The following is a 12814-nucleotide window of genomic DNA, read 5'->3' on the forward strand; positions in this document are numbered from 1 at the left end:
ATATATATATATATATAGGATCTATTGAAAATTCAATTATGTTCGATTGAAACTTACTATAATTGAATTAAATTGTATTAATACAACTTAATGTAATTGGATACAACTCAATATAATTGGATCAGTTGAAAATTCAATTATGTTCAAGTGTTTGAATTTTTTGGTCCAGAGGATGTTACGACTCATCTTTATAGATAATTATTTTGTGTGGACTAGTCGTGGAGAGGTTGATGGTACTGATGGTGTATTTCATAACGTAGTTGTTGCTGAAAGTAGTAGGTCAGTGGAGAACAACGTTCAACATCCTAGATACCATGAAATGGTTGCGGATACTTTAGTGATGCACTTTGATTTTAAAACCCATGAAAGTGTTGAACAACCTCCTAACGAAGAGGCAAAATATTTTTATGAACAGTTAGAGGCCGCTAGTCGTCCACTAAGACAAGGGAGTATGCACTCTCAGTTGTCTGTTGTGGTTAGATTATTTAGTATCAAATTAGATACCAATATTTCTCAAGCGGGAATGGATTCGTTCATTGGCCTTATGAGTGAAATAGTTGACCCAGCTTTCAACATACCTGAAGATTTCTATAAGGTTAAAAATTGGTGTCTAAGTTAGCCTCTCATCTATGAGAATTCCTTAAAATATTTACATCTATTTTTATCAAACTATATCTATATATGTTAATTTAGTTAACACGTTTTATTATATTTGTAGGAAAAAAATACGGGAGGAAGATGACTCATGATAAGTTCTTCATGGAGACTCACATCCGGAAGAAGAAGACACTGACAGATCCAAGTAAATGGGTCGAGGACCGGACGGAGACTGTATATGTAAGTTTTATAACTACTATAAATGTTTATAATATTATATAGTTAATACTTTTCTATCTTATAAATAAAGGGTCGCTACAAGATTAATGTGGAGGAGTACACTCAGAGCTTGCCACCGAATGAGCAAGGCGAGCGACCACCCTTTCAGACGAAAAAGCGCAGAGGATATGGTTGGATATTGTTGGTGGTCCTAAAAAGGGGATAGCATACGGCCTTCCAGAGAAATCATTTCGGCGCTACAGGGCTGGATTGCAAGGTATAGGGACTTTTGCCCAAGACGAGGCAATTGATAGGTCAACTATCTCGTCTATGGAATAGAAGATCGCAAAGCTGACAGCAGAGCTTGACGAGACAAAGGCTAGAGAACAAAAGAGAGATGAACAATTTGGTACCCTTCAAGTTCAGCTAGAAAGGAAGGACGAACAATTTAATCCCCTTCAAGGTCAACTGGCCAATCTTCTTGCTAGTGGTGCTTTCCCCATTCTCCGGTCTCGTGAGCCTTCCCCATGTGATAATCCTTCGAACCATGCCGACGATGAAGGTTCTAGGAGTGAATATTGAAATGATGCTAGATAAAACACTCATTGAATGGTGTGTATTGCTAAACAAAGTATTGAACTTGTCAATATTTAGTCGAGACTAGTTTTGAATGATGATTGTATTGTTGATATTATTTCGTTATTGAACATTTGTATAGTTGTTGTTGTGGTTGGCGTTGTTGTTGTGGTTGTTATTAGCGTTGTTGGTTAATTGTTGTTGTTGTTGTTAGTTAGTTAATTGTTGTTGTTGATTAATTATGGTTGAATGGCAGCAATGTAATGTTGCCATTAAGGATGGATATTGGTTGTAATTGGCATATGGTGTAGCTTAAAAACAAGAATTTTCTGCCTAGTTTTTACCCATATTTCATGACCGAAATCGGTCAGAAATTAATTTTTTTGCCGAGAAATTCATAATTTCCGACTGAATTCAGTCGGAAATTTCAAATGAAATCTCTAGTTTTTGAAATTTTCGACGAAATTCGGTCGGAAATTATGAATTTATATTTTTTTTTACAATTTACAAATAATTATTTATTTAAATTTCGATCGATTTCGATCGGTATTTGAAAAATTAAAAAAAAATTAATTAGTACCGACCGATTTCGGTCGGTAATTGAAGTTTGACAGTCAGTCAACGCTTTGAATAAACCGACTGACTTCGGTCCAACCGATATCGGTCAGTATGCATTAGCGACCATCATGTTAGGACGGAAAAAGTCAGGTGTCATGCGGAAGCCAGCAAAGCAAATCTTGAAAGATGATAAGTACGACAACAAGGAGAAATCTACCAAAAGAGACACAAACATATAACGTGGTTCGGTCGACTGACCTACATCCACGGCAGAGATGAGCTATCCACTATATAAAAAGAGAGTACAAAATATTGAGAGAACATCCTCACGAAGAGGCAAACACAAGTGACACACTAACACTTGTCCGATAAAGTTTTCCCTCTAAACACGGCTCTCAAACCTCATATGCTACATTGTGGATGCTACTGAATGAGAAGGGCGGATTTTCAATTTATAGAACTCCAAACCTTTACAACAAGAAAAGGGACTAGCCAAATATGGAAGAATTATATTTTTCCTCTAGGAAAAGAAAAATTCAATTATGGTAAATATGTTGTCCTTTCCTTCATGAAATAGGAAAACCAATTATGGTAAGAAAATCTGGACAAACATCTAACAGTTCTCCCCCTTGGCCTGAATTTTCTGACAAAATAAACTTGATCCATCTTCTTTACATAGTCTTCAGCAGATCACATCTCAAATCTCCACCACAAAGTTTGTCTCTTCGTGAGGTTGTTCTCTCGATATTTTGTACTCTGTTTTATTATAGTGGATTGCTCATCTCCGTTGTGGACGTAGGTCAGTTGACCAAAGCACGTTAAATGTTTGTGTCTCTTTTGGTAGATTCCTCTTTGTTGTATGATTTATCGTCGTTCAAGGTTTGCTTTGCTAGCTTCCGCATGACACCTGCTTTTTCGAACATAACAAGTGGTATCAGAGCGAGGTTCAAGACAGGTTCATCTTGGCAGGTTAAGTTCTAGCCGCAATATATTTGACGATAATTGTGATTTTTGTCTGAGAAATTTGACTGGTGTGCTACGCACGTTGAGACAAACTTTGTGGCGGAGATTTGGAGATGCGGCCTGTTGAAGGCTATGCGAAGAAGGTGGATCAAGTTTATTTTGTCAGAAAATTCAGGCCAGGGGAGGGGGAGGAATTGTTAGGTGTTAGTCTAGATTTTTTTAACAGAATTGGTTTCCTATTTCATGAAGGAAAGGAAAACGTATTTATCATAATTGGATTTTTGTTTTCCTAGAAGGAAAATATAATTCTTCCACATTTGGCTAGTCCCTTTTCTTGTAGAAAAAGGGTTGGAGTTCTATAAATTGAAGATCCATCCTTCCATTCAGTAGCATCCACAATGTAGCCATAGGAGGCTTGAGAGTCTTGTTTAGGGGGAGGGGGGGGGGGGGGGGGGGGTAGGGGGGGACTTTACGGGACAAGTGTTAGTGTGTCACTTGTGTTTGCCTCTTTGTGAGGTTGTTCTCTCGATATTTTGTACTCTCTTTTATTATAGTGGATTGCTCATCTCTGTTGTGGACGTATGTCAGTTGACCGAACCACGCTAAATGTTTGTGTCTCTTTTGGTAGATTCCTCTTTGTTGTATGATTTATCGTCGTTCAAGGTTTGCTTTGCTAGCTTCCGCATGACACCTGTTTTTTCAGACATAACACATCATTTCCGACCAGTTAAAAATGGTCGAAATTGATCGATTTTTATCAATTTCGAACCGATTTCGGTGGACGAATTTACATAGTTTTTTAGTAGTGTCGCCCGCGTACAATTTCTGATACTGCAAATGTTGACTTCTTCGATCAGTTTGATATGAGTTCATCCTTGTTTGACGTACTTTGGGATGCTGAACATCTTATTTTTTGATAGATGTAACAAGATGTTACCGGTGGCGGAGGCAGGATCTCCACGAAGGGGGTTCAAAATTTTTTTTTTTGTAGCTAGTAGGAATTGAACCTATGACCTTATGAAGGTTTTGCCCCTTGACCACTAAACTATACTTTTAGGTTGTGTTAAGGGGGTTCAAAACTTAATATATGGAAGTAGAAAACAGATTTTGCCTTATATATATAGTGTAATTTTTCGGCGAAGGAGATTCGGGTGAACCCCTTACGCCCCCTTAAATCCGCCCATGCGTAGAACCAATTATTTTAATTTTGCGTCTCAGATTTCTTTTTTTCTTAAACAAAGCCAACAAAAAAAAAAGGTGAAGACGATGCAAAAGCTTCTACCTGTTTTCTGAACAAGTAACTAAAGTTATGTACTCTTTCTTTACGAAAGAAGAATTGTCTGTCTATGTCCTCCTATGTTTCGAGGGTTTAACCATTCGAGATGTGACTTCAATTAATCTATATAATATTCGACGATTTGTGGTGTATGAGTTCATTCACATCTAGTTATTTCGCTTTTGTCTATTGAACAATTAATGCTCCATTTAAGAAATTAAAAGAAAAAAAAACTGCAATAGAGGTCACCTATGAACTATGATCAATCTCGCGTCTGGAGAGAACTTATAGGAATAAAACAAAATAGCGCAAAATCGAAAATTAAGATAGAAGGTTAGCAATGAAAAGGTGATATATTCGTATGGACCTATGAGCAACAGAAAAAATGGCTAGTATTTTATAAACATCAACAGAAATGATGAATATATAGAATAAATAGAAGACTAATCTTCATGAACTTTACTCCACGGGGGGGGGGGGAAGGTATAAGTGGACGGCAATGCATCTGCTTATAACAATAAAGAGAATATTGACACAACAATTTTTCTCTTAATAGCCTTTTCTTTTTCAGTTGAACAACTTCAAAAAAAGGTCCCAATGTATAATAAAAATTTCAAATTTAGATCATTTATAATCTAAGATAAGCTCCTTCTTATCTTTAATTAATCCTTCACCAAGCAAACATAGTTGTTAACTCACAGAACGTGTGTTTACTGATGAAGACTCTGGTTGGTTTATAAAGCACGTATTTTATATAGACTCGGCACCTAACTTACCTAATTAGTAGTAACAAGTTCACCTCTCGCCCTTCTCTTTCTCTTCTTTATTTCATGTGATATAGAACGGTAAGAATGACAAGTCTTGGCCCAACTCACAGGAAATGTGAGGCCCATTACCAACAGTCATATGCAACTTGGCCCAGGTGAAGCCCATGGTCATTTCCCCCATATTTGGTAAAAATAGCACGGGCTAGTTAGTTTTCGGACTGGTCATTCAAAAATAGCCAGCGTTTGCAAAGTCAATGAAAAATAACCACTATTTTGCTGCAACAGGGACCGGTCTAGCGTAATATACTGGAGATCGGTGCACCTATGTATGAACTTCTAGCATATTATGCTGGAACTCCAACACGCGGAAAGTTCCGGCATAATATACTAGAAATTGAAACACCTGTGTATGAACTTCCAACATATTATACTGGACCGGTATATTATACTGGAACTCCAATACATTATGCTGGAGTTCTAGTATACTTATGCTGAAACTCCATTATAATATGTTGGAGTTCCAGTATACTTATGTTGGAACTCCTGCTAGAGTATTTACAGGATTTTGAACAATGTTCTCGTTCAGATTTATCTCTACATGAAAAGTGGCTAAAGTCCAATTACTTTTGAAACTATGGCTATTTTTGAATGACCACTTGTAAATCTGACTATTTTTTAATTTGTCCCCCATATTTGTCCATCTAATTGGAAAGGTTCGAACACAGTTTTCGCAATAATCCCAAGCTTCTTTCTGAGCACAGTTTGCTAAAGCAGCCTGATTCTTACCGGGAAAATAACAGTAATGGCAATAAATGGGTGAGAGGACCGCCGCTGTGATCATAATAATAGTGCAATGACTTGGCTGAAATTCAGCTGCACGAGCGACTCTGCATAGTAAATCGCCATGATGAACATTGATTCTCAGGGGATCAAAAGTGGATTATTTATGATGTTAAATTAAGTTGTATCAACTTCAACAGTTAAACACAACTATGGTATAGTTACTATATCATCTCTGACAGTCAAAGCAGGAACTAAACAAGCTACATTTATTTACAAGATCAGATCAGATTTTGTATCTCATCAGAACTACTAGCTTTCACCTACATACAATGAGAACTTTAGGCCATGTATCAATTATGTAAAGAAGGGGAAAGAATCAAACTTGATCAAAGTTCTAGTTTAATTGAAATGAGCATGGAATAGCTGCCTGATAACCAATATGAAATGGAATAATGAATAGGAAAAACATAGCTTGGCCTGAGCGTCAAAAAGTTGCTCAAAGTCCTGGTATTGATTCAAGATTGTACTTCTCTGCAGTTAAAGTTTCAGTCTCTCGATTATCTGGCACTTTTGGCTCCTTCATGGCATCGAGAGTGTGTAGATATGTATAAGAGGCACTTCTATTTGACGGAGGAGTAGGATTGCTGATTCTGCTAGCAAGGAAGCGGCGGATCAGGCCCCTGAGGAAGGGAGCCATCGTGTCTGGTTCATGCTCCAAGTAGTACATAATACCACCCATACAGGCACAAAACAAGGGCACCTGTATAACAATCAGACACCGCATATTTGCTTGAGAAGTTTCATTTCATGAATTTTAATGTTTGAAAAAACTGTACTTTCAGAGAAACCCAATATTTCAAGAACAAACTTCCCGTAAGTAGTTCGATTCTTTCAATGTTTATCCAGGATATATGGTTAAATTTATACAAGTAAGCTATTAAAGTAGTCATAAACTGTAGGAAATTTTATGAGTGGTTTGACACCGCAAAGCACCAAATTGCATTAAAGGTGAGATAAGATACCTCTGCATTCTTGATAGCCGGAAGCAAATGGCGATTCACTAGTATATACCACAAAGAATCTGCAGCTCGAGGAAGAACATATAAGGCAAGTTCGCCACGTCTAGCTTTCTTCTCCAGCAACACAGAGAGGCCTGAGAGAGCCCCAGCTACCCAATATACAAGCTTATGGTCCTTTGACGCCACCTTCCGGTGGGAACATATGGCAGCCTTTTATTGAGATAGAGAAGTTAATCAGTAAAGCTAAGTGAGTCAACCAGCAGCATCACAAAAAGAGCCTTGGAACTACCAGAGCTATGAGGCATCCAGAACATAAACTACCTGAAAGATTCCAACAAAAGCGGACAAGAAGGTTGTTGAGCGAACAGCCCCTGTAAGAGCATACCAACAGGTGCGCGTAGGAGCATCCATAAACTGGGATAACATTTAAATAAGATCAGCAATTGTTTTCAAAAGCACTACTTTAGTAGCAATTCTACTACTCTAGGTAACAATAACATAACTTAAAGGGTAGACCTTCGTAATTGTCCATCTAGTGGCATAGCTACACTATGGCAAGGGTGGTCAAGCGAACACCCTTCGCCGAAAAATTATACCATGTGTATAGATCAAATTAATTTATATAGTAAATATTACATTTTGAACACCCTTAATATGGTTGAGTGAGGCACTCGAGTAGTCTAGAGTGTTCAAGAGTCCAAAACTAAATGGAGACCACCATATGTGGTCTATTTGACTCTTTTTCAATCAAATTTTTTTTTCTAATAAATAACTCTTAAAATTTAAATTGTGTAAAAACAAACAACTAATCTTAAAAGTAGTTTTAAAATTAAATGTTGTTTCTTAAATAAATTTTATAATTTAAAAGTCAAGCTTTACAAAAAATTCTTCAACAAAAGCTCTCTACATACTACAAATCCTCTGGATTCTCTCTTTCTTTTGATTTTATGCTTACTTTTATCAGTAAGTTTCTGTTGTTATCTTTTTATGTTAGTTTTGATTACAAGTGTTTATATTGTTTAGCTAAATGTTGCTTAGTTTGATCCAAAAAATTTGTGCACCCATTCATCCAAAAAAATTTTATTAGTTTCTTTAAAGTTTGAACACCCTCGGCAAGAATTCTGGCTCCGCCATTGTGTCCATCACATGGTCCTTATAATACTGCTATGTACTGGACCCAGGCAACTTAAAAAACACAAGGCAAGTTTATACACTTGTTTCTCAAGTGTATAAACTTTGACTTTTCTTATTCATTTCCCTTTTTATTTTATTTTATTTTTTTTTGGGGGGGGGGGGGGGGATGTTCTTCTTAGTCAAAATATAGCTTGAATATTTTATATTTATCCATATAACTACATTTGACCACTACAAAGTCCAACATATATAGCAAGGAAAACCAATCTTGTGGGTCTATGATGATCCCATTTTGTTTAACAGAAGTACCAGCAGCTCAGCTATATGATTTAACAAGAAATCAAAGTAGAAAGATAGGAGTAACAGAGACCAATAAATTGTACCTTCTGCAAGCGTAGAACGACAAAGGGCACAAAGGTCAAAGAGAAGTAAAGAGGAAATGTCTTCCGGAAAGTAGCTGCCGCTGCATTAGCATTATGAACTAAGCAAGAGTTGGTGCCTGGGTGAATTACAGAACACGGGATAATAGATGGAAATTCTTCCAAGTTCATAGTAGTAGAACCCTTTGCTTTGGATAAATAAGCATGTAATGAAGCAACATCAACTGGGGAGCCTCTGCAGCAATCCTTAACAGCTTTGTAGACTGGTGCTGCAACTGGCCCAGTCTTCTGAATGAAATCTTTATATGCTTTTGGAAGACTCTCAGGTCGCATGATGAAGGAATACATGACCTGCAAAACATTTTTTTAAAAACAAAACTAGATTTGTGACAACTTTGTCCAAATGTAAAAGAGAACAAGTTATCTAGTATCATATGAGAAGTTCAATCTCCTATGCATATTTAAATGATTTTTAAAAAAGAGGAAAAAAGAAGAAAGTACAGAAGAAGAAGTTCAATCTCCTAGTGTTTAAACTTGGACATTTGAGCATTTATGATATCCTAGTCACCCCCTTCCAATCCACCAAACTGCAGGTAAGTATAAGGAATTTGAAACAAGGGTAACAAAGGCTCTTATACATTTGCCAAAAAGGTTAAGCACCATGTAAATTACCTGGGCACATGCCAATGCAAAGAGTAAAGAATCTCCGTGACTCCAGTGACTTCCCCACAGATGAAACCGTTTCTTGGCTTTGGCAGAATTATATGCACACTGACCAATGTGAAGTCATCAAAATAGGATCCAATAGAAAAACAGAAAAGGAAGACTTCAAATAATAGGAGGTACTAGTAGTAGCAGATTTTATCTGTATTCATTTGTTTTCTTTTCCTTTTTTTTTTTGTTTCGTATTGGTTTTTTTTCCTTATTTTGGTCCTGGGTGGGGGGTGGGGGAGGAAGCCAAGGCATGCATGTACCTGTGCTAGCCTTGCCAAAAGATACAAGGCAAGCGTTCTCCGCCTGTTGGAATCATCTAATGCTAAAATAGCCAGACCTGCCACTGAACCTGCTAAAATTCTGCCCCATCATCCCCTTTAGCCAAGTCAAATTTATTGGATAGGATATCAAGTATCAAAAGCTTCTCAAAGCAACAGCACCAAAAAGTAAGTCAAAACTTTTAAGTTCAGCATTCTATACTTACGCATTTAGAGGTGTCTCTTTTCTCCTCAGCTTTCTCAGCAAGCATCTCAGAGCATGATAGGAACCAGTAAATCCTCCAAAGAGCAAACCAATTCGACATGCTTCCTCTCTTACAATTAGATCTTTTTCGGAGACAAGTTGCTGCAAAAACACAAGGATTATAAAATGCACAGAACAAAAAATGAAATACATGAGACAATGGACGGGCGGATGGACAACAGATGAACAGACAGAGATCCCCATACACGCACTCTAAAATTGTTTTTAGAGACCTGAATAACCTCCATTCAGCTTTTATGCCCCAGTGAAATTGCTAAATTAATTCACTAAACTTCCTGAGGTTAGAAATTACAATAAAACTTATCAAGAGGCTGGAAAAGACAAAGGAGAAACAAGAACCACTACAAGGAAAAAGTCTGGGCTTTCCAGGGCACTAAAGAACTTGGAGCATAATCATCTACTATGGTACTCCACCAACATATCCTATCTCGGAATTGATAACCATTCATCAATATATCAATCAATCAAACTAAGGCTCAATCAAGAAATATCTAGAAATTCATAACCATTCTATCTATTCAGACCTAGAGTCAATATTCTTCAAGTGCTGAAATAAAATAAAATAAAACATATAGAACACAAAGCTAAGTAGGACGTCGATGCTTATAGGCCGAAATGCCCTTTACTCCATGAACTAAATCATGTATTTCCGAAAATTATTTCATTCAAATTTCATAAGAACTTAAGCAATTTCGGAAATAAAATATAAATCCTAAAACAAATTTCATCAGAATAGAAGCAATTTCAGAAATGTAACACAGTTGAGATCAGTAAAAGGCAAAAAGAAAGTAAAACCAATGAATCATCAATCAAACAATTGATAAATTAATCTAACGTACGTAATTGATAAATAAACAGAGTTTCCGAATTTATAGAACCTTGAGATCAAGTAGGGAGGAATAGGATTGGCCGCGAGCGAGCTTAAAAGCGCGGAGGAGAATTCCGATGCCAACGCGCACACCGTAAGAGAGAAGAAAACTTTGGCAAACGTTACCGATAGCGTTGGCAACGCAGGATTCATCGGCATGGTCACAGGGCGGGTATAAACCCCGGGCACGACGTTGCCGGCGCTGAAGCTCTTCAATTGCCTCTCTCAAGCGTTCCTCCGCCTCACGAAGACGGCGCTCGGCGGAGACACCGCTGTCACTGGAGTCGTTAGGTAACTGCGGCGGGGAAGAAGAGGACAGAGGATGCATTTTACGGAGAGGGCGATTGATGAGGGTTCTCGCATCTAGAGAAAGAGACAGAGTTGATTTCCGCTACTTTTTTCTCTTCGAAAGGTGTGCAGCTATTGAACAATTTTATATTGATGATGTAATAATTCGAATTATTGTAATCTCTTTGTCCCATTTTAGGTTAGGACTAATGTGTTTGTTTTGGTCATAAAATGTAAGAAATTAAAATCGTCCACTATAAGAATTTTTACTTTATTTTTAGGCTAAGCTCATATCATTACCATATTAAATAAAATAATAATACATTATTTATAGTTTTCTAATAAGTCTGAAATATATTTCCCACTAGTATATATCACTTATATGAATTTTTTTTATTGTATTTTGTATACGGTCGAAATCAGGTATGCCCGATTTCTCGGGCTCGAGGGGTCGCATTAAGCCCGAGTCCAGGATGGGTCGAGTTCGAGCTCCATGGACCAGGCTCGAGCTCGACGACAGAGTACAAAGCTCGAAGAACTAAGTGTTCGAGGAACGTCGGAGCCTAAAATGACCAGCCTCGAGATAATGCTGTTATGGAATTATAACAGAATGAGCTAGATTCCGGCCACGTCCCCAAGATCGCGGCGTGAATCCCCGAATAGATTTGTAGGACTCCGTACTAGGCGGTTAGACAGCTATCCCAATAAGATTCTTATTGTAAATAGAAATGTACCTTATTTAGGGTTCCCCTATTATATAAAGGGGACCCCAATCATTTGTAAAGATAACATTGGCAAAGAATATACTCATTTACTTTCTCGCTCATTGTTCATCAAAATTGCTCTTTAACTTTATTGTTCTTGCTTCACCTCGAGGTCACCTTAGCTCAGGTCGAGATTGACTTACTTACTGGTTTGATCTTACTTATTTCTTTCATTTATACTTCAGATTTCTTGGTTATTAATTAGTATTGAACTAAATCACGTATCTTTAAAATCATAAATCAAATTTAATTGTTATTCTTATATTTCGGTAAACAGTTTGGTGCCCATTGTGGGCTAAAGATAATAGTATTTATTTCAATACTGATTCTGATAACACATGTTATTTTCACACTTGTTCTTGTCAAGAATTCTTGCTTCCAGGTTAAGATATGTCAAACTCGCAAAACGCACCCATTCACAGTGATAAGGGTCTTGGATTTCATGGGGAAAACAACAATGTAGGGGTCGGTGTACCACTGATTAACCCTGTGGAAGTGCCAAATGGGGAACCAGTCTATGTTAGTTGCACATTGCTTTGGATGCGGATTTAGGCGCGGACCCCGGAGGAAATGTACGTAGGGAAGCCCGCCCTGGTGGCCAAGGAATACAAGGTCTAGGAGACAGGGGAGTCAGCTTCCAAGTAATATTCGAGATGCTACAAGCTCAACAGTTTGCTATCGCTCAGCTTCAGAGTCAACATAAAACTCCAAGTATAGTCGAACCAGAAAACACTCGACGTACTTAGCCGATAACGGAAAGATCAAACGGTAATGGCTCGGGGACTGATCCCACAATTATGAGGATGCTCGAGGAACTCACCACGAGAATCGAGTCCGGGGAAAAGAAGATTGAGGATAATGACAAAAAAGTTGAGACTTATAACTCCTGTGTTGATCAAATACCGGGGGCACCCCCGGTCTTGAAAGGTTTAGATGCCAAAAAATTCATACAAAAACCATTCCCTCAGAGCATGGCTCCAATGCCCATTCCTAAAAAGTTTTGCATGCCTGATATACCTAAATACAAAGGGACAACCGACCCTAACGAGCATATTACTTCATACACTTGCGGGATTAAAGGAAACGACTTGAATGATGATGATTAGTATCGTTGAAAAAGATTAGGGAAACATTGTCGAAAGGAGCCATGATTTGGTATCACAACTTGCCCCTGAACTCTATCGATCCGTTTGCTATGTTAGGAGACGCCTTCGTGAAAGCACATGCCGGGGCAATAAAGGTGGCAACAAGGAAATCGGATGTTTTTAAGATAAGACATAGGAACGATGAGATGTTAAGGGAGTTCGTGTCCCATTTTCAAATGGAGAGAATGGAACTACCACCGGTCTCAGATGACTAGGTTGT

At 37.8% G+C, this 12814-nt stretch overlaps 1 protein-coding gene across 1 annotated transcript; it reads right to left on the bottom strand.

Annotated features, from left to right (window-relative positions):
- LOC109226612 lies at positions 5937–10818 on the bottom strand. The gene is made up of 8 exons (XM_019391431.1): positions 10408–10818; positions 9471–9610; positions 9247–9346; positions 8945–9043; positions 8276–8623; positions 7080–7172; positions 6762–6968; positions 5937–6499 (listed from the first exon to the last, which is right to left on the bottom strand). The coding sequence occupies exons 1-8, from the start codon at positions 10723–10725 to the stop codon at positions 6236–6238; spliced, it is 1569 nt and encodes a 522-aa protein (XP_019246976.1). The 5' UTR covers positions 10726–10818; the 3' UTR covers positions 5937–6235.

The sequence above is a fragment of the Nicotiana attenuata genome, chromosome 6 (assembly GCF_001879085.1).
Source record: "Nicotiana attenuata strain UT chromosome 6, NIATTr2, whole genome shotgun sequence".
Classification (NCBI taxonomy): Eukaryota; Viridiplantae; Streptophyta; class Magnoliopsida; order Solanales; family Solanaceae; genus Nicotiana; species Nicotiana attenuata.